This window comes from Alternaria ethzedia, assembly GCF_023757985.1.
Source record: "Alternaria ethzedia strain BMP 0044 chromosome Unknown scaffold_40, whole genome shotgun sequence".
Taxonomy (NCBI): domain Eukaryota; kingdom Fungi; phylum Ascomycota; class Dothideomycetes; order Pleosporales; family Pleosporaceae; genus Alternaria; species Alternaria ethzedia.
The window spans coordinates 54505-79071 of record NW_026056233.1 but is presented as its reverse complement, the minus strand read 5'-3'; the positions used below and the strand labels follow the sequence as shown (position 1 = coordinate 79071).

General features: G+C 53.3%; 7 protein-coding genes across 7 annotated transcripts; 3 read left to right on the top strand and 4 right to left on the bottom strand.

Annotated features, from left to right (window-relative positions):
* Positions 1–458: 458 nt before the first annotated feature.
* On the bottom strand, positions 459–1143 carry J4E87_009867 (uncharacterized protein; the record flags this gene model as incomplete). The annotated part of the gene is made up of 2 exons (XM_049381441.1): positions 459–930; positions 980–1143. 2 exons carry the CDS (start codon positions 1141–1143, stop codon positions 459–461), a joined length of 636 nt encoding a protein of 211 aa, XP_049228769.1.
* Positions 1144–1532: 389 nt separating this feature from the next.
* On the bottom strand, positions 1533–3355 carry J4E87_009866 (uncharacterized protein; the record flags this gene model as incomplete). Its single annotated transcript, XM_049381440.1, has 2 exons — positions 1533–2749; positions 2797–3355. The coding sequence occupies 2 exons, from the start codon at positions 3353–3355 to the stop codon at positions 1533–1535; spliced, it is 1776 nt and encodes a 591-aa protein (XP_049228768.1).
* Positions 3356–3661: 306 nt separating this feature from the next.
* CFT1 (mRNA cleavage and polyadenylation factor subunit) lies at positions 3662–8240 on the top strand (the record flags this gene model as incomplete). The annotated part of the gene is made up of 6 exons (XM_049381439.1): positions 3662–5651; positions 5705–6147; positions 6198–7280; positions 7341–7488; positions 7555–8031; positions 8176–8240. The coding sequence occupies 6 exons, from the start codon at positions 3662–3664 to the stop codon at positions 8238–8240; spliced, it is 4206 nt and encodes a 1401-aa protein (XP_049228767.1).
* A 936-nt stretch (positions 8241–9176) lies between these two features.
* J4E87_009864 (uncharacterized protein) lies at positions 9177–10515 on the top strand (the record flags this gene model as incomplete). The annotated part of the gene is made up of 2 exons (XM_049381438.1): positions 9177–9212; positions 9268–10515. The coding sequence occupies 2 exons, from the start codon at positions 9177–9179 to the stop codon at positions 10513–10515; spliced, it is 1284 nt and encodes a 427-aa protein (XP_049228766.1).
* A 2580-nt stretch (positions 10516–13095) lies between these two features.
* Positions 13096–18907, bottom strand: J4E87_009863 (uncharacterized protein; the record flags this gene model as incomplete). The annotated part of the gene is made up of 14 exons (XM_049381437.1): positions 13096–13492; positions 13550–13710; positions 14042–14435; positions 14492–14621; positions 15093–15220; positions 15753–16157; positions 16180–16307; positions 16820–16964; positions 17017–17088; positions 17141–17238; positions 17487–17861; positions 17919–18022; positions 18421–18812; positions 18891–18907. The coding sequence occupies 14 exons, from the start codon at positions 18905–18907 to the stop codon at positions 13096–13098; spliced, it is 2946 nt and encodes a 981-aa protein (XP_049228765.1).
* A 301-nt stretch (positions 18908–19208) lies between these two features.
* Positions 19209–20503, bottom strand: HEM12 (Uroporphyrinogen decarboxylase in heme biosynthesis; the record flags this gene model as incomplete). The annotated part of the gene is made up of 5 exons (XM_049381436.1): positions 19209–19282; positions 19336–19726; positions 19774–20309; positions 20357–20398; positions 20449–20503. The coding sequence occupies 5 exons, from the start codon at positions 20501–20503 to the stop codon at positions 19209–19211; spliced, it is 1098 nt and encodes a 365-aa protein (XP_049228764.1).
* Positions 20504–21053: 550 nt separating this feature from the next.
* Positions 21054–23818, top strand: J4E87_009861 (uncharacterized protein; the record flags this gene model as incomplete). The annotated part of the gene is made up of 4 exons (XM_049381435.1): positions 21054–21062; positions 21096–21194; positions 21241–22078; positions 22128–23818. The coding sequence occupies 4 exons, from the start codon at positions 21054–21056 to the stop codon at positions 23816–23818; spliced, it is 2637 nt and encodes an 878-aa protein (XP_049228763.1).
* Positions 23819–24567: the final 749 nt, after the last annotated feature.

Sequence of the window (24567 nt, the reverse complement as noted above, 5' to 3'; positions counted from 1 at the left end):
GGCATGTAAATAGGTGACGTCACTAACAACAAACACATCACTGCTACAACGGCTGACCTGCGCAATACTTTAGGAATCGTACCGAATTACCTGGAACACGAAGGCCGTACCGAGCTGGCAATTGCAAAGAATGCGCAACCAAAAGAAATCGCAAGTATAATATACTGTTGCTTATGCTAAGTAGGAACATGGAGAAGTCGTACTCTTGTGGCGTCACCTCAGCTTCCGATGTTCATGCAGATGTTATGGAAAGCAAGGGGATGATCAGGATTGATAGCATCCGAATCATAGCGGTGACCCGAGAGTTACAGCTAGCTAGATGAACAGGTAAAAGAGTAACACCGTGGAAAGAACTAGTCATGAGACTGCCAAACGTTATCCCAGGACGGCCAAACCCGCCCGTTGATACCAGATGGACCAATATAATAGACGTCAAACTACTCGCGATCCCGGACTCCTCAGGAATTCATCTGATCAGCACAGTCCGCAATTTCCTTCATCGTGGCGAGCCAGTTTGCAGCAGACATAGTTCGCTCCCAGTCTTTACGGCCCTCGTCAGACCATTGCTCGATTTTTAGCTGAGCAATGGCATCAAATTGCTGGTCTGTCCTTTCTCCTACGAAATCTTCCAACATCCATAGCCCAACATACCCTCCATTCTTTGCAACGACGTTGAACGAAAACACCCCAAGTTTGTACGGAAGTAGAGACGTTTCGGCATTGAGTTGACGACAGACGAAGGATAGGCAGGCTTCTCTCTTCAATTCAGATGGCGATTCATCATCCTCACGACGACAAGAACCGACTGCCTTTGCCTCAACATCTTCTCGAAACACATATGTCTTGTCGGCATAGACGTAGTGAAAGATTATGTTCCTCAATTCTGCAGGCAGTCGAAGCAATGGCGAGTTGACGGCATTGGAGATGCTGCTATAACACATTGTTAGTCAGATGTGCCTTAACAGGCTGAACAACTTACATCAAGTCGCGAGGATCATCTTGAGGAACTTCCTGGGCTGAATGACCTTGATCGAGCAGAGCTTTCTCTGGAGCGGCAGCCGGATCCTGCAGTTCCTTGAGGCGTTCCTTCTTGGTCGGCGGAGAGGTGGACGGAGACTTCAACGCGCGCTTGCCTTTCGCCATGGTGACCTGGGCTTGCTGTTTTGACGGGGAGATGGAGTGTGTGAAGAAGAGGTAGAGGAGTGGCAGGAGAGAAGAAGAAAGATGGAGGAGACCGTCGGGCTGGTTGTATGGAGAGGCGTCTTGAGCGCCAAGCGATGAAAATGAACGGTGAACGGTGAGTTCTAGTTTGGGCTGAAGATTCATCGTGTATTTGCAAACTTGCTAAACGCCAAAATGAGGTATCGTACGAAATAGAGAAACAAGACGTCTGGAGAAATGCAAAATACTTGAACCGGAACATGAAAGACCTAAAGACATATATACCATCCCACGCATATCCATAACAAATTATCCCCCATCCTGAACACAACAATTTACACCCACTTTTGAGACACCACAGCACTCTTCACCTACTGAAACCTCTCATCCCTATCAGTAGCACCATAGCCCGCAGGCTTCCTAGCCCTTCCAGTAACATCACTCCACGCAGCGCCGAACCTACGTCCAGTGCTAGCCAGCAGACCCTCCTCCTCTTCCTCCTCGAGATCACGATCAATCTGTTCCTGGTCGAGACTAGGCGCCTTGAACAGCGTAGTCAAGAACACGATGAGATAGACACCCAAAAAGGCGAACTGAGCCCAGAAGAGGACGACGCCGAAGAAGGGGAAGTTGATGGTGACACGGTTGATGAAGGTGCTGAGAACGGAGGGCGTGCAGACTTGCTGGGCAGCGGGGTTGGTGGCGAGTTCGCTGCAAGCCTTGATGAGGTCCTTGTGCTCGGTGCAATCGGGTTGTTCGTCCAGGCTGTTGGTCTTCATGTCGCAGTAGGTTTGCGGGCCCCAGGTCGCGTATTGGGGTGCGACGACCATGGCGACGGAATAGTTGATCGCGAGGGTAATTAGCGTGAGGAGGACGGTCGCCATGAGAAGAGCCTGGGGCGAAGTATGTCCCTTGCGGATCTTGAAGATGGTGATCCACAGGAAGCGAATACCAGCGGTCGCAATGCCGACGACAGAGGCGGAGAAGAAGAAAAGGACGAGGAGGAGGAACATAACATAGTCGATGGGGAAGACCTTGGCGGACTTGACGAGGATGTAGTTGAGTGGCTGGAAGATGTTGATGTGGCCGAGGATGTAGCCGCAGTGGGCGCCGCAGATGGAGTTCTTGGCCTTGTCGATGCCGGTGATGAGCATGCTGGCGAAGATGACGAGGGCGAAGACCATGAGGATGAGGCCGCCAATGAGCTTCAGCGGGCGGAAGAAGGCTTCGGTCTTGATCCAGGCCTTGACGATCCAATGACGGTCCTCGCCGCTGGACTCGGCAGCGAGGCGCTCGCGACGGATGAGGGTGCGCTCTTCGCGGACGAGAGCTTCTAGTTCGCGCCTGTCCCTGCTGTCCAGTCCGCCCTCGCTGCCTTCGTTGCGGCCTTCAAGCTGTCGCTGGCGCTCGCGGTTGTTCTCCAGCTGGGATGCGGTGTTTGCGGCGAGGGTAGGAGCTGAGACGGATGGGGCGGACTTGATCATGGCAACGGGGAGGAGGGCCATACCAGCACCGGTGTAGAGCACGAAGAGGACCGTTCCGACAGTGATGAGGAAGCCGAGGCCGAAGGACAGAGCGCGTTCGCCATCTGCTGGAATTAGCCAATGTCATCAAACAATGGAAGTTGCTGCTTACGGTTCTCCGAGAGAAGATGCTTGAAGTAGTCGAGGTCCAGACGCTTGTCATCCTTGGCCTGCTTCGCAAAGGGCACGAAGAAGCCGACAAGGAAGATTGCGACTACAAAGATGAGGAAGCCGAGAGTCCACTTGAGAGCACCAGCAATGCGCTGGCCAGCGGTCTGCTCGCCGTGCTCAGCCGCATCCTCATCGTATTCCTCGTACCAGAAGTAGGTAAAGGGAATGACGAGCAGACAGAGAAGCGCATCGAGCGAGTAGAGCGTGTAGTAGACGATGCGCAGAGTGTAGACAATGCTATCGACCTTCTCCGGTGTCGCCCAATCCTTCTTGCGGCCTAGACTAGATCTCGAGGTAGACGAGACGAGAGCGACGTCGACGGGAATGAGGAGGACGGTTGCGAGCAGGGCGAGAGTGGTGAAGATGCAGACAATGGTAACGGCCGCGGCGCGATCGCGCGGCTTCTGGTAGACATAGACGAATGTGGACGCGATGAGAAAGAGAATTCCCACGGCGACGGCGTAGGCGACCCAGATGAGAGAGGTCTGTATCAGCGCCATGTTGATACCAGTTGACAGCAGATGCTATCGCTGGAGGAGAGAAGAGGGGATTCCAGGTAGAAGCCGCCGATGTTTGGAATGACGTCTAGCGGCCAGAACCCTGCTTCGATCCTGCCCAGAACAGCTAGCATGGGTCGCACCTTCCCGGGCTGGAGCTCCAACACAACACGCTAGACAGAATCGCGCATGAGCTCTTTTGACGCGACCTCGGTCAACACCACGAATTCGCGCTGAGCTATCCCGCCCCACCCAGCACGACTACCACGACTGCCATGAGAAGTGCGGCAGCGACCTTCGACCACCACCATGCAGTGCTACACTGAGATAGCCCCGCCCACCGCCGTCAGCCATGCCATCAGCCTGCCCTTCGTGCACTCTAGGTCAAACAACCTAGTCGTCGCAAAGAACTCGCTGCTCCAGATCTTCGAGCTCAAGGCGACCACGACCGAAGTCACCCCGGGCGGAGGAAACGAGTCGGAGAATGCCGCGGCCAACCTCGACACAGAGGCGGCCGACGTGCCGTTGCAGCGCACCGAGAGCACGGCCAAGCTGGTGCTGGTGGGCGAGTTCCCCCTCGCCGGCACCGTCATATCGCTGGCGCGCGTGAAAGCGCTCAACACAAAGTCAAAGGGCGAGGCGCTGCTGGTGGCGTTTCGGGATGCGAAGCTCAGTTTGGTGGAGTGGGACCCGGAGACGTACAACCTCCATACAATATCAATACACTACTATGAGAACCCAGACTTGCCCGGCATTGCCCCTTGGTCCGCTGATCTCAAAGACACGTACAACTTCTTGACGGCAGACCCCAGCAGCAGATGCGCCGCCCTCAAGTTCGGCACCCACAACCTCGCCATTCTGCCCTTTCGCCAGCGTGATCTCGTCGAAGATGACTATGATTCCGATGCTGAGGCTCCCAAGGAGACCAAGGCCGAGCAGGCGAATGGCGAGCACAAGACGCCGTATTCCTCCTCCTTCGTCCTCCCACTCACCAACCTCGACCCTACCCTTACCCACCCCGTCCACCTCGCCTTTCTGCACGAGTACCGCGAACCCACCTTTGGCATAGTCGCTGCCTCGCGAACCACCGCCCCGTCATTACTCGCCCACCGCAAAGACACCCTCACCTACTCCGTCTTCACCCTCGATCTCGAACAAAAGGCCTCCACTACGCTCCTCTCAGTCACCGGACTGCCCTACGACATCACGAGAGTGGTACCGCTACCATCCCCAATTGGTGGTGCTCTGTTGGTAGGAGGAAACGAGATCATACACGTCGACCAGGGAGGAAAGACGAATGGCGTGGCTGTCAACGAGTTCGCCAAGGCTTGCACGTCGTTTCCACTCAGCGACCAGTCAGACCTGGCCCTGCAATTGGAAGGATGCCAAGTCGAGCTGTTGTCGCAGGACACGGGCGATGTGATGATTGTGCTCAACACCGGGCGCATCCTCATCCTTACCTTCACTCTCGATGGTCGGACTGTATCTGGAATGACTATCCAGACTGTCTCGGAAGACCATGGCGGTCAAATCCTCAAAGCTGCCGCTTCATGTACGAGCAATCTCGGCAGAGGGCGACTGTTCGTTGGAAGCGAGGACGGCGAGTCAGCAATGCTAGGCTGGACAGGCTCATCCACTCAACTGCGACGCAAGCAAACGAATGCTGATTCCGACGGCGACGAGGACATGTCTGACGAGGAGGATATGGATGATATGGAGGACGATCTCTACAACGATACAGCTCCAGCTGTTCAGAAGATTACCGCAGCTGTGTCCGAGCCCACGGCCCCAGGAACGTACACATTCAGGATACACGACATCTTGCCAAGTATAGCACCGATCAAGACTGCCGTCCTCCATCCTGGCAAGGTTACCGATTCGTTGAACAAGGGCGAGATCATGCTGTCTACGGGTAGAGGATCGGCTGGAGCCATCACCGCTCTTGACCGCGAGCTCCACCCCGTCAGTATCGCGACCAAAGAGCTACCTTCAGCGCATGGCGTCTGGGCTGTGCATGCTCGGAAGCAAGCCCCGGGAGATGTGACTGCTGCGTTTGGCGAAGACACTGAAGCCAACATGGCTACTGATGTGGATTATGACCAGTACCTGGTTGTCTCCAAGACCATCGACGACGGCACTGAAACTACTGTGGTCTACGAAGTCAACGGCAACGAGCTGACTGAAACCGACAAGGGCGATTTTGAGCGTGAAGAAGGCTCGACTCTCTTTGTGGGTGTGCTGGCCGCTGGCACAAAGGTTGTCCAGGTCATGCGGACAGAGGTCAGGACGTACGATTCGGGTAAGCCATGTCGTCCACATTATCAGCCTTCTCAGACTAACATGATTGACTAGAATTTAATATGGACCAAATCCTACCCATGGAAGACGAAGAGAGCGGAAACGAGATCAACGTCATCAACGCTAGTTTCGCAGACCCCTACCTACTCATCCTGCGCGAGGACTCTAGTGTCAAGATCTTCAAGGCTACCGGTGATGGAGAGCTTGAAGATGTTGAAGCGACTGGGCTGACGGGAACAACATGGCTTTCGGCCAGTCTGTTCAAGTCATCCAGTTTCACGGAAGTCTTTGCCTTTCTCCTGACACCAGAAGGTGGTCTTCGCGTGTTTGCCATGTCTGACATGGAGAAGCCGTGTTACGTTGCTGAGGCGTTGAGCTTCTTACCGCCGGTACTAGCGATGGATTATGTTCCTAAGCGGAGCGCTATCAAAGCTACCATCACCGAGATTCTAGCCGCGGACTTGGGGGATGCGACTACAAAGTCTCCTCATTTGATCGTAAGATACTATATCAGACTCACGTTCCTCTAGCAACTAACGATATCCAGATCCGCACTTCAAGCGACAACCTCGTCATCTACAAAGCTTTCCATTCTCCATCGCGATCTGCTTCTGAACTCTGGACTCAAAACCTGCGATGGGTCAAGCTGTCGCAACAACACATACCACGATACATCGAAGACGCAGGTTCGGAAGACCAAGGGTTCGAAAGTACACTCTTAGCGGTCAGTGATATCTGCGGCTACAGCACCGTCTTTCAACGAGGAACCACTCCGGCGTTCATCTTCAAGGAATCATCAAGCGCACCACGCGTCATTGGTCTTAGCGGAAAGCCTGTCAAGGGTCTTACATCGTTCCACACATCGAACTGCCAGCGCGGATTTGCCTACCTTGACTCTACAGACACACTGCGCATCTCCCAACTTCCGCCTCAAACACACTACGGTCACCTCGGATGGGCAACACGACGCATGCCAATGGATGCGGAGGTGCACGCCCTTGCCTACCACCCGGCAGGGCTATACGTTGTTGGAACGGGCCAATTCGAAGAGTACCAACTGGATCCCAGTGAGACGTACCACTATGAGCTACCCAAGGAGGACATGAGCTTCAAGCCCAAGATTGAACGTGGCGTTCTAAAACTACTAGACGAGAAGTCATGGACCATCATCGACACACATGTTCTCGATCCCCAGGAAGTCATCCTATGCATCGAAACGCTCAACCTCGAAGTCAGCGAAGTAACACACCAACGCAAAGATCTCATCGCGGTCGGCACTTCGATCGTCCACGGCGAAGACCTCGCAACTAAGGGTTGCATCCGTATCTTCGAAGTCATCACCGTAGTACCGGAGCCAGATCGACCGGAGACCAACAAGCGCCTCAAGCTCATCGTCAAGGATGAAGTCAAAGGCGCGGTGTCTGCTATCTCTGGACTGGGCACCCAAGGCTTTATGATCATGGCCCAGGGACAGAAGTGCATGGTTCGAGGTCTCAAGGAAGACGGCACCTTGCTTCCAGTCGCGTTCATGGACATGCAATGCTATGTTAGCGACTTGAAGAATCTGCCTGGAACGGGTATGCTGGCTATGGCAGATGCATACCGGGGTGTTTGGTTCACGGGGTACACAGTAAGTCATGCTATTACAGTAACTCGGCCATATGAGACATGATGCTAATAGCGAGAACAGGAAGAGCCTTACAAGATGTCTCTTTTCTCCCGCTCAAAGCATAATCTAGAAACCATCGCAGTGGATTTCCTTCCCTTTGACCAACAACTCCACCTCATCGTCGCAGACGCAGATATGAACTTACAAGTCCTACAGTTCGATCCAGACAGTACGTCCCCCATCCTCACTTCTAAACTTATGTATCCAAACACCCCCTAACACATCCATCTCACAGACCCCAAATCCGAAGCCGGCTCCCGCCTCCTCCACAAATCCACCTTCCACACCGGCCACTTCCCCACCTCCCTCCACCTCGTTCAATCCTACCTATCCCTCCCTTCCACAACCGACGCCTTCACATCCAACGCCAATCCTGCCGCCACCGACGAAGACGACATGGACACCACAACCCCCTCCCCACCATCCACCCAACCTCCCCTCCACCAAATCCTGCACACAACACAATCCGGCACCCTCGCCCTGCTCACCCCCCTAACAGAAGACTCCTACCGCCGTTTATCTAATTTGACGGCTTACCTCGCTAATACGCTCGACTCGCCTTGCTCGCTCAATCCGCGCGCGTTTCGAATGGGCAGCGAGGCGACGGGTGATGGCGGGTGGGATGCGGGGACTGGGGCGAGGGGTGTGCTTGATGGCAATCTTTTGATGAGGTGGGGTGAACTTGGGGAGAGGGGGAGGAGAGAAGGGCTGGGTAAGTATGGCGAGGGTGAGGAGGGGAGTTGGTTGTTTTGGGGGGAGAGAGAGGTACTTGGGGGATGGGGGGTTTTTGGGGGACGGGGACGATGAATCTGTTAGGAACAGTGTCAATGGACGTTAGACGTAGAAAAGAGATCAGTTGAGGATATTGATATGGTCTACTTTGTGCATGAGGATCTGGACTGCTGGACTGATGATGGTTGATTAGACTGGTGTCATTCTGGACTGCTGAAAGTCGATTACTGCTAGAATCCGCCTTTTCGCATGCTGGCCAAAATGTATATGTTGCTGCTGCCTTGACGTTGCGCCTGAGGCGTCTTCTCGGCCTTACTCGCGATCAAATTCTCCATGTGGCTGAGGCGAAGCTGCGCGATGGCGCAAGGCAAAAGAAGGGTCCCCTTCCGGCACCCGGAACTTCGCCAATCTTCGGCGATAAGAGCCCTGCCTGATCGCCCCCGCGCTGATTGGCTCGGCCAAAAGCGGTCATAGCGTACCTTCATCGAAGCTTCCCAAGCAATGCGCAATGCCAAACGCATGTTCTCACGCCATATGCAGACATTGGGACAGTGAATATCGGATTTTGCAGTGACATTCGATAGAGTGGAGCCTGCTGCGTAGTTTGGGCAGGCAGACGAGCGGATTCAGGCAATCTTGGGCTGGCGAGGCAGCGTGGAAGGGCATGGAATTGTTTGGAATCTTCTCTCGCTCGGCGCAGCCGGTGCATTTGCTACATCCCGGTTACTACTTTTAAGTCGACAAGCGTTCGCCCTCCCACGCACCCCAATATATACTGTGAACACGCACCTTGCCTCCGAGTCAGATACCCGTTCTCTTCACTTCTCCACCGCGAAGATTCTCCCGCGGCGACTTTAGGTAAGCGCCTTTTTGCTCATGGTGTCAGCACTTCGACGAGTTACCCGCGCCTTCTTTCACCTGCAAGGCTGAGCTGCAACCGGGCGACTACTGCGACTTTTGGCCCCCCGAGACTCGACGCTGACTTGATTTAAGATCTTCCCGACACCGCGACTCGGGCTTTCCACAGATCACCCAGAGACCCTTCTCTATTGCCCCTCAACCCGACTTTTACGACCCCGCTAGCCCCTCGTCTACGTTTCCACCAAACAACCACGAACCGCGACCATGGTCAAAGACACAAAGTTCTACGATATCCTGGGGGTAAGCACAATCAACTCCACGAACAAATAAAGGCGAGAAGACTAACAACCCACAGGTAGCGCCAGACTGCGCCGAGTCACAACTAAAGACGGCGTACAAGAAGGGAGCGCTCAAGTGGCATCCCGATAAGAACGCCCACAACCCCGAGGCCGCCGACAAGTTCAAGGACCTCTCCCACGCATACGAAGTTCTCTCAGACCCCCAGAAGCGCCAAATATACGACCAATATGGCGAGGAAGGACTCGAGCAGGGCGGTATGGGCGGCGGTGGCGGCATGGCAGCCGAGGATCTATTCGCACAGTTCTTCGGCGGCGGCGGCGGTCCCTTTGGTGGCATGTTTGGCGGCGGTATGGGCGGCGGACGCGAACAAGGACCCAAGAAGGCGCGCACAATCTCGCACGTCCACAAGGTCTCGCTCGAGGACGTCTACCGCGGCAAGGTCTCCAAGCTCGCCCTACAGAAATCCGTCATCTGCCCCAAGTGCCACGGCGCGGGCGGCAAGGACGGCGCCGTCAAGAAGTGCGCCGGCTGCGACGGCCGCGGTATGAAGCACATGATGCGCCAAATGGGACCCATGATCCAGCGCTTCCAAACCGTCTGCCCCGACTGCCAGGGCGAAGGAGAAATCATCCGCGACAAGGACCGCTGCAAGCAGTGCAACGGCAAGAAGACGATAATCGAGCGCAAGGTGCTGCACGTCCACGTCGACCGCGGCGTCAAGTCCGGCCACAAGATCGAATTCCGCGGCGAGGGCGACCAGCTCCCCGGCGTAGAACCCGGCGACGTAGTCTTCGAAATCGAGCAGAAACCACACGCGCGCTTCCAACGCAAAGACGACGACCTCTTCTACCACGCCGAAATCGACCTCCTGACCGCGCTGGCCGGCGGCCAGATCCACATCGAGCACCTCGACGAGCGCTGGTTAACCGTCGACATCATCCCCGGCGAATGCATCTCCCCCGGCGAAGTCAAGGTCATCCGCGGCCAGGGCATGCCGTCGTACCGCCACCACGACTTCGGCAACTTGTACATCCAGTTCGACGTCAAGTTCCCGGAGCGCCTCGGTAACAACGAGGACGGCGGGCCCATGTCCCCCGAACAGATTCGCGCCCTGGAGTCTGTGCTGCCGCCTCGTAAAGTACCGGAGTCTATGCCGCCGGCTGATGCTATGACCGAGGACTTTACGCTCGAGGATGTTGATGCTGGGGGTGAGGGCCAGCGCGCGAGGGGTATGGGCGGTATGGAGGATGAGGATGATGATATGCATCCGGGGGCTGAGCGCGTGCAGTGTGCGTCTCAGTAAGAGGTGTGTAGCGTCTGTGCTGGGGTAGAGATGGATTAGCATGATTTTATGATGCATGAATGGCAAGGAACGAAGTACGAGGTATGAGGTTGTAGAAGGAAGGAGATGTGGGCGTGAGAGGAGTTTTCTTTCTTGCATTCCATGGAGGTTTTCGACCTTGTTAGCTTTGCTGCCACGGCAAATGCTTCTGCGATACCAAAGAGAGTTTGTGTTTTTTACTTCTTTTACTTTACTTTCTGTAAACTGCAAAGAGGCATTGTTATAGCTTTTTTGGCTGCTTGCTAGTCAGATGGCGTTGCTTTAGACAGGTCAGTCAGCCTGGACAATGGCATGGTTTTGGTAAAGTCAGAATGTGGGGTTGGTGGTGAGTGAATTGAGATGTAATGCAAATGCGATTGTTCTGTGATACTTCTTTATGATGAATGCAAGTAGGTGATAGATGTGGTGGTTCGACGTGTGATGATTGAGGTGATGGTTTGACGTGTGAAGTCGCTCATTATGACATGTGATGAAGAGGGGGTAGTTCATGGATGATATGATTACTAGTATGGCCGAGGATACGCCTTGGGGTCAACATCATGGCAACGGGCGGATGGTGCATTCTCATGTACAACGCCATCTGCTCAGGGATAATGTAATGACTTGTTGAGTCGGGTGAGTAGTTGCGTGACATTATCGAGAGTTATTCGTGTAATTCTTCAACCACTCCAGCCAACACTTCGCACAATACGAAGATTCCGTAGCAGCCGTGTTGCTATTTGGAAGATTAAATTCCCAACTCACGTCCCGCATACGCTCAACTTGCTCCTGTGTCCGCCGATTCAGAAAGACTTGAAGGTCTTTCAAACGCGTCGTGAAAACTACAAACTTGTTGAGTGCGTATGGAAGTATGGCGACCTCGGAGTAGATTTGCCGGCAGACGAAGAGCAGAGAGGCGGATGGGTAGGGTCCTTTGCTGGGGGTACTCTGGTTGTGGGTGTCGACGGGGTAGGCTATGGTTATGGTGGAGTTGGACATGGTGTAGGAGAAGATTTCGTTTCGTATCTCGGCGGGGAGGCGGAGGAGGGGGGAGGTTGTTGCGTTGCGCTCGAAGCTATGACAGTCAGTCGTGGTGGCTTCATCTCAGGTAGACACTGACTTACATCGCATCCGAGAGATGGCTTTGGTGCGCGATCTTGGTTTCGGCTTCTGGCTGTATTGTGGAGACAGACATGCTGGAGCTGTCGCTTATGTGCGGGTAGCTGGTGGGGTGGTGTGTAGGAGTCTGGCGTAGATTCTAGAAATCGGCTACTGAACCGCGAGTGTGATGTATGAGCCTGGGTGTAGTGTGCAGGGGCGTTTGTATAGTGATGGCTGTATGTAGTAGCCAACTAACTGTATGTACCTAGGTATTACCTGGTGGTGGTCACGAGGTGAGTGTAGAAGGGAAGGAGCGCTGGAACAAGCAGCTGAGATGTATTGACTAGTCTGCGCGCTGGTCGCAAACGGTAGGTGAAGGTGGCAGTAGTCTTTTGAGATACTGCTGCGCTACTTTGCTGTTAAAAAGAACTTAGGTAACGTCGTTGCAGAGAGAAGCACACTGTGTACGAATACTCCGGGTGAAGAGACTATCGTGTCCGCCTCCTTCAGTGACGATGTCAAACTGACCACACACCTCGCCTCTATCGTCACTACAACTACTCCCGCCCTTCAAGCCTCCTTCCTCAGCATTTCCTTGAGAAACGCCATCCATTTGGCAGCAGACGCTACGTGCACTTGACGGCCCCAGTGGCTAAGCTTGCACATCACTTTGACCATGAGATCAAGTTGATCTGGCGTTCGCTGTTTCAGAAAGTCGCCGAGATCGGCATAGCGATGGAAGTTGATGAAGAAAACGTTGAGTTTGTATGGTAGTAAGGCGACCTCCGAGTTGATCTAGCGACTGACGAAGAGCAGAGGTTCACTATGGCGTGGCTCAGATCCGGCGATGTCTGTCTGCGTATTGTATTTCAGGTGTAGATTGATGGTTCCATGATACATGGCGTACTCAAAGATCATGTTGCGGATTTCTGCCGGGAGCAGGAGGAGAGGTGAAGTTGTCGCGTTGAGGTAAGTACTAGATGCGGGTGTAAGTGGTACTCGAGTGGATCATGTTGACAGCTAGCTCACAGCTCATCCAAGTGTTGCTCCATGACCTCTTGTTGCTTCATGTCTGGTTGCGCCCCGGTTAGAGACATGTTGGAGTTGTAGGCGTAATCGATGTTGATGAATATCTTCGATGGAGGGTGAGTGTGGAAGGAAAGAAGGATTTAAGCAAACGAGAAAGAGAGATGGATCATTCTTGGTAAGCGCGCTAGTCGCGAACGCCATGTGAAGGCGACTGAGACGTCTTTTGCGCCTACGCTACACCGCTCCGCCACTATAGAGCAAATGGAATGAGACCCGCTAGGAAGAGATGGAGATCCAAAGAAGACCAAGTCTTCTTGTCGAAGACATTGCCAAAGTGGGAGATGCATTACTCTCGCCTTCACAGTCGCCGTTTCGCCTGAAGCTCTTGGTTCGCAACCTCATATCCACGCTCTCATGAACTCGTTCAACTCCCTACGACGCTTTAGGTGCCGTCTTCATCCATTCAGTTGCAGACTGCGCGAACCTTTCAAGTTCACCAAGTCTCCTCACCTTCATCATTACACCAATCTGAGCTTGTGTTCGATCCTTGAGCAACCTGTGTAGAGTGGCAGTGGACCGCGCGATGAATCTGAGCTGAGCATCGATAGGTTCATGGACTATGGCGAAACAGTTTATTGCGTATGGGAGAAGTGCTGTCTCAGCGTGGGCTTGGCGACAGACGTAGAGGAGGTTGATCGGATGTTTAACATCGATCGCGCGTCCTTTGAAGATCCTGATGTCCTTGTGATCAAGAGCAAGCGCATAGATCATGTTCCTGATCTCGCCTGGGAGAAGGAGGAGAGGCGAGGTTGTTGCGTTGAGATGTGTGCTATTTGGAGAAATGGGTCAGCGTCGGTCTATAGATGTGCATCAGAGGCTAACTCACATGTTGTTCAATCGTTGTTCTTGTTCCGCGACCTCATCTTTGGGGTCCTCTTCGATCTTGATCTCTTCTGTCTGCGTTTCCGAGGAGGTCATGGTGGAGCTGGAGTCTTTGTGCTGTTCCTCGGGGAGCGACATGCTGAGATTGGGGTTGGTGCTTGGTAGCTGACGGAGTCGGATGGTGAGTGTAGAAGAGAATGAAGGATCAGGAAGACAGACATTTGTAATTGCTCGTCAGCGCGTTAGTCGACGATCAAAAAAGACAGGTAAAAGTAAAGCTGAGAGTTGAGAGCTGGTTCTCTTGCTTACTACACTACTTCGCTGCAAGTAAGAGAGACGTTGGGAAAAAGTAGTTCTGAACGACTGACTTCACCACCAAGAAGATGTGTATGATGAGATGCAATCTGGACGTAGAGACGGTGCTCGACTGCACATAGCATTCCATCTGCCATATGAAACCCTAGTCTCGACTCCTCCATGTCCTCGCGCTGCAAACCTTCAGTCGCTCCAACCATTCAGTCGCGGGTCGCGCTCCCAGACGCGTGTCCGGCTGCCTTCGCACCCTCGCCAGAGCGCCAACCTGTTCCAATGTCCGGTGGCCAAAGAAGTCCTGGAACGCGCTGTCGTTTCCGGAGACCACAAAGATATTGAGCTCGTAGGGAAGTAGCGCGGTCTCGAAGTAAATTTGACGACAGGCGTAGAGGAGACTAATGTTGAAAGGACCTGCCCAGTTGCGATGCTTCCAGCAGCCCTTACGACTGGGTTCGTTTATTATCCTGGGAATGACCTTCAGCTCGATGTCGCCGTGATTGAGGGCGTAGGCAAAAATCATGTTGCGGATCTCTGCGGGGAGACGAAGAAGTGGGGAGGCGGTAGCATTGTGTTGAGTACTGCGGTTATGTGTTAGTACCTACTCTCAAGAGCTTCGCATCCTTTTGAGACTTACATGTGAGCGCGCGCTTCTTCCGACTGCGGTTTGAGATCCATGTTGGCGTCGGCGTTGGTGTTGGGCGTTGCGGAAATAGTCCACCAAAGTTGATGTAGGAACGTGGAGGGATTGGAGTGGCCGAGATGTACTGTTGCGGTCAGTGCGTAGGTCGTACAAGGCAAGTGTAATTGGCTAAATACTCTGGATCATGATATTGGTGTCAACCATTCGGGCTTGAAGCGACTCGATGGGTATTCATTAGGGCATTACTAGAATAACAGAGGAAGCATCGATCGCTTTCGTAAGCGCGACCAATTCGGAGTCAGCCATCCATTTCATCCCTCCCTCAACCCTCTTTACCACTAATAATCCCTCCATTCCTCCGCCGACGTGTAGTGCTCCCGGCCCATGTAATTATTCCGCACGTTCTTCATCACCGCCCTCTGTGCCGCTGTCCTCTTCTCAATAAATCTCCTCGCATTCTGTGGTCGTACAGTCAAACAATAGATGCAGAATCCATTTAGTGCGTATGGAAGAAGCGCGGTCTCTGCATGAATCTGCCGACACACGTAGATAAGACCAAGCGGACTCCATGGTCTCATCGGACAACCAGTGTAACTAGTGAGTTCTCCGCGCTCAGGGCTGTAGTAGATAGTGATCTCGGAAAAAGTGAGGGCAAGCGCAAAGATCTGGTTGCGAAGCTCGGCAGGAAGACGCAGAAGCGGTGATTTGGCGTTTCGCTGGGTGCTGAAGTAACGTGTCAGTGTAAGTCATCCTCTTCCGTGATCGCAGGTAGCTCACATCCGATCGCAATTTCTCTCATATCGCTCATTTGACGCCAACATATTGATTAGAACGTTCCAGTCCATTGCCGTGAGGTTGGCCAACGGATGCTTGAAGTTCAGGGTTGTGGAAAAGTAGAGGAATGGGCCAAGTGAAGTATCCATAAGCGTCTACCGAGTCATTGCGCTACTGGAGGTGATTACGAAGCTAGTCCCATTTCGGTTGTACCCGCGAGGAGGCGCGACCACTGCACCTTGCCAAACCACCACCTCAAGGTAACAGAAATATACTCGTGTCCTCACATTCCATACTCTCAAGGACGCAAGGTCTCGGCCGTGGCAACCAGCGCTCCATCCAAACTTTCGCAGACCCCATGTATACCGTATGTTTGCCTCCAAACTCGTCAACAGACCATACTTTCTCCATGACCTCCCTCTGGATTGCGGTCAATCTCTCGACGAAGTGCATTGGATCATGCCAATAGTACCGCTCATACCCTTCTCTTATCCTCTCCCAGGGCCTGTTCAATTCGATCACCCATGTATTGACTTTGTACGGAAGCAGTGCGGTCTCGGCGTGGATTTGGCGACACACGAACAGGAGGTTGACGGGCCGCTTAAGGTGGTTGAGACGCTTGAGATTGCGGACTGGGCGCTTTTTCAGCTTGAAGGAACAAGACCTCCCCGAGAAGCTGATGGGGTTGTAGAAGAAGTTGCAGAATTGCTTGTAGTGGTAGCGATATTCGAAGCCTCGGCGTTCAGCTCGTTTAATCTTCCAACGATGAGAGCGCTCTGGAAAGATTATCGGGATGTAGCCGTGATTGAGGGCGAGAGAGAAGATGTGGTTGCGGATTTCGGGGGGAAGACGGAGGAGTGGGGATAAGGTGGCGTTGCGCTCGGTGCTAGCGAGACCTGTTAGCTGACAGTGTTGGATTATAGAAGGCTTTGACGAACATGTCGTCTCGACGTTCATTCAAGCGGTTCGTCGTCCCATACTTGGTGCGCTGCGTTTTCGAGGTCGACATACTGAAGTCGGACTCTGATTTGGCGAGCTGGAGGGCGAATATTTGAGATCAGGGGAGGAGCATGAGGCAATGGAAGTAAACCAGAATAGAGTATATACTGTTTGGGTCAGTGCGCTAGGTACGAAGTGACAAGAAGTGAAGGAACCTGAGTAGTATTATTCGACACGAATAAAAGGACCGCTCATTGACATGCAATCTTGCCATTGTTTGGAAATACCCAGAGCCTCCGCTGTGCCCCAGATGGCTCTTAGTACTTGGGAGCCCTCGTAGCTGGGAGGACAGAATTAAAAATCTCCAATTCAGCCATCACGTCACTCCAACCCAGCCTGACACATGGCCATCCATTCAGCCGCCGAGAACACCAGCTTCCTACCGCTATTATACGGGTATTCGCGTGGTACTGCTAGCATAGCTGCCCTTTGCGCAGGCGTTCGGCACTTCAGAAACTTGTGCAAGGAGATTGTGTGGATTTTTATACACGAAAATGTGTTCAGTGAGTAGGGAAGAAGGGCAGTCTCCACATAAGTCTGCCGACAAACGTAGAGAAGGTTGACCGAGTTCTTGTTCTTGAGCCAGGTGCCGTAGTTCCACTTGATATCTCCCTGAGTGAGGGCAAAGGCGAAGATGTGGTTGCGGAGTTCGGCGGGGAGGCGAAGGAGAGGAGAGTCTGCGTTGCGCTGGGAACTGTCGTCTTCTGTCAGTCACCGTTACTTGATCTTATTCGCGACGAACTCACATTTCGTCCCGGGCGGCGGCTGGATGAGACGCGATCGCAAGCTCGGTACTGCGGTCGGGAGTGGAATCGACGCTGTCGTTATGTGTCAGTGCTCATTCCCTCTTGACGGCGGCAATTGACGTACATCTCGTTGGGCATCGGGTGGGCGAGAGGCGCGAGATCAGGTTTGGCGCCTTCGGAACGCTTCTTCGGACTCGACATGCCGTAATCGTGGCTGGGATCCTGGTCACTGAAGCGGGCGTGTACGTTGGAGACAAAACGAGAGAGTGATGGAGGGGGGTTGAAGTTGTAGGTATTTACAATACGTCAGTGCGCCAAGCATAACGTGCGCGAGAGAAAGGCAACTATGACTCCTTCACTTCCACAAGAGACTTCCAACCGTCGCAGACCCTAAGTCAAGGTAGCTGGATACTCAGATTTCGGTCAGACCAATAGATGGCGGCCTCGTCCCCTATTGTGCATATACGCACTATCCATTCAGTGGCAGACATGAACGTCCAGTGGCGCCATCCGAGCATGTGAAAATACTTTGTATATCTCCTTGCCACATATGACATGACCTCGATCTGAGCTGACGTCCGGCCCTTGAGAAATGTGACTAGATTGCGGGAATCTTCAGTCCAGATTACGAATCTGTTGAGCTTGTATGGAAGAAGTGCGGTTTCGATATAGATCTGACGACAGACGTAGAGAAGGTTGATTGGATCCTTGTGGCGAGAGCCGGTTGTGCGGATACGTGGGACTAGATGTTCGAGAATGAAGGTTTCGTAGTCGAGCGCGTAGGCGAAGATAGTGTTTCGTAGCTCGGGGGGCAGGCGGAGGAGGGGCGAGACGGTTGCATTGCGCTCAGAGCTTTTGGCTGGTGATCAGGCTGACGCATTGTATTCTGTATAGTGACTTACATGTGGGTTCGCGCCAGCCGCCTTCGATACATAGTCTTCTTGCTTCTCTTCGATCGCTTCTTCGGTTGTGAATGACTCGACATATTGGTGGTAGTCGGTGGACTCTAGAGTCGGTTGACACAGACTCAATGTTCAACTGGGGGAAGAAGGAGGAGAGGGTGGTATAAATATAGCGGGTTATTTGATCAGACTAGGCAGCCACGGAAGGACCCCCGGAAAGGTTCCTTAAAGCCTATCATAAAATCACGCTCGAGAAACAGGTCGGTAGTAATGAGCAGGAATATTCTGATCAAGTAGTGTGGAGGATCTCGATGTCCAATTCGTGAGCGATTGCGGATCTGAAAGTAAGGCGTGAAGGTATACGGTAACCCCTGACATTCCCTACATCCATCAAGAACACACCAAAGTTATTCAAGCCAACTTATTGTAGCTTCATCGAGACAATGTCCAATCCTTCAAGTAGCGCAATCTCAGGTTGCCTACCAAGCCGGCTCAAGCTCACTGGCAATCTTCTCCATCCACACCGTCGCCGCCCGCACTTCTTCATAATCCATCTGCACCTTGTCCATCACCTGCATCTGAGCCTGAGTTCGCCTACCCAAGAAATTCTCAAGAGCCACTAAGGGTATCAAGCCCCGAACACTGAACGTGTTGAGCTTGTATGGGAGGAGAGCAGTTTCCGCGTAGATCTGTCGGCAAGTGAACAGCAGACCGAAGCGCTTCCGGATCGGGTCTTTCCTCAACCTGCGCTCTAGACAAGTCGTTCCGAGATGGGGAGAGACTGTCCCGTGATCGAGTGCGTAGGCGAAGATAATGTTCCTAAGCTCGGGTGGGAGGCGGAGAAGCGGTGACTCGATGATGGCTTGCGGAGCGCCGTTGACATCGGACTGTTTACTAATTCTCCGTGTCAGTAGGAGAGGCCCAAATGCGATGTACGGCTCTACTGACGTCTTGGGGCTGGATATCGGCCACATCTCTGGATTGGTCATGTTGTACGGATGGGTGATTTTGGAGAAGATGTGCAATGATTCGCTGATAGTCGTGGGTAGGACTCGGCGGGGGGAGGGTAAGGCAAGCGACCTACCTAGGTAGGTCAGTGCGCAACACGTGACGGCCAAGTAAGGCCGCATTTGGAGCATCGCATCCAGGAACAACTAACACTGTGACGCCTACGTTGACGTTGGGTTACCTAATTCGCACGTTCAACTCTTGAGGCATGCTCCAGACATGTTAAGGCTTTTCCTTATATTTAGCAGGGTTATATAGCTATGTCAAACCCTCAATATGACCTTAGGCTTTCGTTAATCTGTGGATCTCTTCAAAGTAAAACTTGAGGTCGTCTGGCTTGACGAACGGTGTGATACCTGCGAGCTGTTAGCACGATGCGGCACGTCATGTGACCCATGGCTTGACTTACCGTGTCCAAGGTTGGCGATCCACCCCTGCTTGCCGCCACCAAACCCAGCGACCATCTCCTCTACCACCTTTGTAATAGAGTCCTTGGTACCGTACAAGACACCCGGGTCCGCATTACCTTGAAGCACCTTACCCTTTGCCTGCGCAATCTTGTATGCTTCCGCCGGCGCATGTAGCCAATCGAGACCGATTGTGTTGTACTTGGTGTCGCAAAGATCCGACAAGGCGTACCATGCGCCTTTCGCGAAGACGGTCATAGGAACTGGCTCGAGGCCCTTGGATTGGAGACGCGCGGGCAGGTTGTCGGCGATGTAGTTGAGATATGGCAGAGCGAAGGTTTTGAAGGAGGTTGGCGATAGCTCTCCTGCCCAGGAATCGAAGACTTGGATCATCTGCGACAGTCAGCATCGGACCGATGTGTTTTGGCAATGCCACGTACCTGTGCACCAGCCTGAACTTGAAGAGCCAGGTACTCCACGCAAAGCTCGGCAATCTTCTGCAGCAGCGCTTTGCTCTCCTCGGGGTACTTGTAGATCCATGTCTTGGTCTGGATGAACATCTTGCTGCCACCGCCTTCGACCATGTAGCACAGCAATGTCCAGGGTGCGCCACAGAAGCCAATCAGCGGCACTCTTCCTGCCAGCTTTTGCCTAGTCATGGTGATGGCCTTGTAGACATAGTCCAACGACTCGGCAACATCCACCTTCCTCTCAAGAACCTCCTTGTACTGCTTGTCCTCTGGCGTTTGCAGCGGCTCGGGGAAGTGCGGGCCCTTCTTATCCACCATTATGACCTCCATTCCCATCGCTTGCGGAATGACGAGGATATCGGAGAAGATGATGGCGGCATCGATGAGGCCTTCGTAGCGCTCAATGGGCTGGAGGGTGAGGGTGGATGCGATTTCGGGGCTGCGGCAGCATTCGAAGAAGTCGTTCTTGCCTTTCGCCTCGTGGTATTCCGGCAAGTAACGTCCGGCTATGTGCTGTCAGCATTGGTGAGGTTTCTTGACGATGTATGCTTACCTTGGCGCATCACCCATATCGGTGGGCGCTCGACCTTTTCGCCTGTTGAGTGTCAATACGCTGTACGTTGCTGACCGATTGAGGCTATTGACCTCGTGCTGTGCGCAGAATGAGGTCATTCTTCATGGGCTCGAATTGGGGTGCCATTGTTGCTGTGGATGGTGTAAACGTCGGACGTCAATGACATCGGCGTCGTAACTTTGTGCAAGCTCCGGATACCCCGCGCGTGCAGATTGGGCGCTAACCGCATCGAGACGCGTTCCTGCATCTCTACCACCACGCTATCCCCACATCTCCCTGACGCCAAATTCATCCGAGGATGCTCTCCAGACATGTCCGATGTTTGACGCGTCATGACCTGGCGTGCCGAAGAGCTTCACATCAGCTCAGCCGGAGGGTTTGCAATGCCGCTTCTGTCCGCCCACTCTCAAGCTTGACGCGTCCGATCGCGAAACCACGTGCAACACCATTCGTCGGTCAAGCATGCTTCCCGGTGTCGCAATGTCGTGGCGCAAAAAGGAAGTCTGCCGTGACACTTGACGACCTCCAACAAGGACCTCTGGAGGCCGAGGCACTACCACCCCAAGATGATGCCGAACCGGAATACCCTCCGCTGTTACAGCAAGTGCGCAACAACATGCTCAAGTTCAGTCACTGCGTCTTAGTCACACGCGTCGGCGGCTTCTATGAGGCAAGCATGCAGGTTGTGCGACATGTCCCGAGCTAATGCAGGCTGCAGCTGTACTTCGAGCATGCGGACGAATTTGCGCCCTTGCTGAACATCAAAAAGTCCAAGAGGAAGGTTTCAAGAGGTAGCAAGAAGCCCGCCGTCTCTATGGTCAGTAGTTCAATTTGGCGACCTATCATGAAACTGACACCGTCAGGCAGGCTTCCCTGCATACCAACTGGACCGGTACCTAAAGATTCTCGTCCAAGACCTCAATAAACATGTCGCTGTTAGCGATGAGTATCTCAACGATGCCCCGACAAGGGCAAAGGGAGAGCCACAGTACACAAGGAGAGTGTCACGCATCGTGACACCAGGTACACTGATCGATGAGCATTTCATGGACCCATGGGAGAACAACTATCTCCTCAGCATCTATGTCAATCCCGAAGTGCTCACGCAGGAAAAGGCTGTGAAGGAGAGTCCTGGCAGTTCCAGTGTCTCCTCTGTTCTCAACTTACCCCGTACGGAGGTCGGCCTGGCCTGGATTGATCTGTCAAGTGGCGACTTTCTTACTCAGAGCACAGATATCGCATCCTTGCCGTCCGCGGTAGCCCGTATCAAACCCCGAGAAATTGTACTAGACAGCATCTTTCAAGAGCAGGATCACTCACGTATCGCTTCGATCATGCAAGAAGACGGACATGTCATCACATTCCAGGAACCCTCAGAAAAGCCGCCCACCATCGACGATTGGATACCGATGTTGGAAGACGTCGTGGAAGACTTCAACACAGCCAACTTCACGCCCGGTGAGGTAGCAGCGGGAGGCTCGTTGTTACATTACGTCAAGCATCAACTCCTTGGTTCACGGACACGACTGCGCGCGCCAGTACGACATCAAGCCGAGGAGTACATGAGTATCGACAAGAACAGCTTGAGAGCGCTAGAGATCCGAACCACAATTCGCGAGGGTACTTACGAAGGAAGCTTGCTACATGCACTCAAGAAGACGGTCACCAAAAGCGGTACTAGACTCCTTACTGAGCGGTTATGTAAGTAGAAGCACGCCAATAACACCGATCCATCGCTAACATATCCAAGCGGCGCCGTCGATGTCGTTATCAACGGTCAATGATCGACTTGACCTCGTAGAGGAGACCATGCAGTACCCGCAACTCCGTCAGGACATCATCTTACTCTTGGAGCAAACTTTCGACTCTTTACGATTGGTCACCAAGTTCACATATGGCCGCGGCGACGCGGATGACCTTATGGAGCTGTCGAAGACCATCCTTGTCACCTCCAGCATAGTGGACGTCCTTCACGAGCACGCAACTTCGAGGAACTCTGTTCCAGTCGACACAGCTCCAGCCACATCGGATACCCGAAAACGACAGTGCATTTCGATGTTAGAGCGTCGATTTGATCTAGCGCAACCGCTTAAACTCGCAAACCGCATACAGCATGCGATCGACGAAGACGGTCTCTCCGAGTACCACCGCATGGAGAACGAAGATGCGGAGGAAATGTCCGATTTGGCCCAGGATGTGATCGGTCGCGAGGCTGGAGAAGAAGATCTGAAGAGCTTACCGAAGCGCGTTCAGACGAAACTTACCATGATCACTGGGAGCTTCAAGAGTGCGACCGATGGACGGGAAGATGTTCATATCATGAAGCGCAATGCTAGCGCGACACTTGAACGCCTTCACAAGAGCTTGGACAAGATGACAGAAGCAAAGGCCACTTTGGAACAAGAGATGCGTCAAAAGATGGGTACAGAAAGCTTGGTGTTGAAGTGGACTCCGAACCTCGCGCACATTGCTCACGTTAAGGGCAAGGACGCAGCTCGCGCTACTACCTTTTATCCAAGAAGCTTGAGTAGCAGCAAGTCTACCCGCTCGTTTCAGATCCCGGAGTGGACTTCACTGGGCGCGCAAATGGACGAGACACGATTCCGGATCCGATCAGAAGAGCAACGTGTTCTCGGTGAGCTGCGCGAAGGTGTCGTCCACAACCTTGTGAAACTTAGACGTAACGCCGCTGTGCTCGATGAGCTTGATGTCGCATGCGCCTTTGCTACACTCGCGATGGAGAAAGATCTCATCAGACCCATACTGAGTGCAGAGCCATCGCATAACATCGTCGGTGGTCGACATCCTGTCGTCGAAGCCGGCCTCAGCGAACAAGGCCGCAGGTTCGCCCCCAACGACTGCCAACTCGGCGACCATGAGCGCATCTGGCTCATCACTGGCCCAAACATGGCTGGAAAAAGTACATACCTCCGCCAGAATGCGCTCATTTCCATCTTAGCGCAGACCGGATCTTTCGTCCCGGCAGAGTACGCAGAGATCGGCCTAGTCGACAAGATCTTCAGTCGCGTCGGCTCAGCAGACAACTTGTACCAAGATCAATCCACATTCATGGTCGAGATGCTGGAAACAGCGCAGATTCTCAAAGAGGCCACGCCTCGCTCGTTCGTCATCATGGATGAGGTTGGGCGGGGTACCACACCCGAGGATGGTATTGCGGTAGGGTACGCCTGCCTCCACCACCTCTACCACGTCAACCAATGCCGAACACTTTTCGCAACGCACTTCCACGCGCTCACGGATATGACAAAGGACTTTGCGAAGTTGGGCTGCTACTGCAACGATGTCCTTGAAGAGCCAGACGGCAAGTTCTCATACGTGCATCGGCTGAGGAAGGGTGTCAATCGCGAGAGCCATGCGTTGAAGGTCGCGAGAGTTGCTGGCAAGTCGTGCGCTTCAGAGTTACAGTTTTGGAGATGGTAGCTAACGAATACAGGTCTTCCTGAAGATGCCGTCGCGATCGCAGCGAAGGTACTAAAAGAACTCAAAGGACGGACGAGCGATGTTGAGGTAGCTTCCACAGCAGCCTAGCGACGACATTGGCTCAAGATGTAGATAGATGCAACACGGATGCCCACCCGGGAGCTCTCATTGCACGACGTCTTGTCATAACCGTTGCCACTTCTTACATTGTAGTCAGCAAATGGTCAAAACATTCGGCGTCCTATTCTAATGTCGCAAGCGTATGCTTCTGACAGACGTACCTATCTTGTATCGCAACGTCATCGACAGGAATAGCAATAACCGGCAAGACAACTATCGATTTGGTGTTACTATGCGCATGCAGACCTGGATGGGGTCTAAACCGTCTTGTCTGTCACGGATTTGTGACACCTCGCTTGTATTGATGACGCAAGGCTTGGAGGCCTGGAATTCAGCGTTGAGGGCCCGTTCCTCTGCAGAATCACCACCAATTCTGAACCATAGGTATGTTGGTCCATCTTAGGTCCCAGGTTTCGAGGATGTTGTCGCAGACATGGCTGATGCTGCCTAGATGTAGAGAAACGCCGTAAGATGTAACGACAGCGCGGTAGCCGTTCTTGGTGCGGTACCAGCCAGTGTACTTCTTTGGAGTCGTGCGTGAAAGGCTGGGGGCAGGTTAGATGTGCATCGTGATGTTGGGTATGCTCGTCGTTGGAAGGAGATGGCGACGTCGAGGAAGAGGACTAACA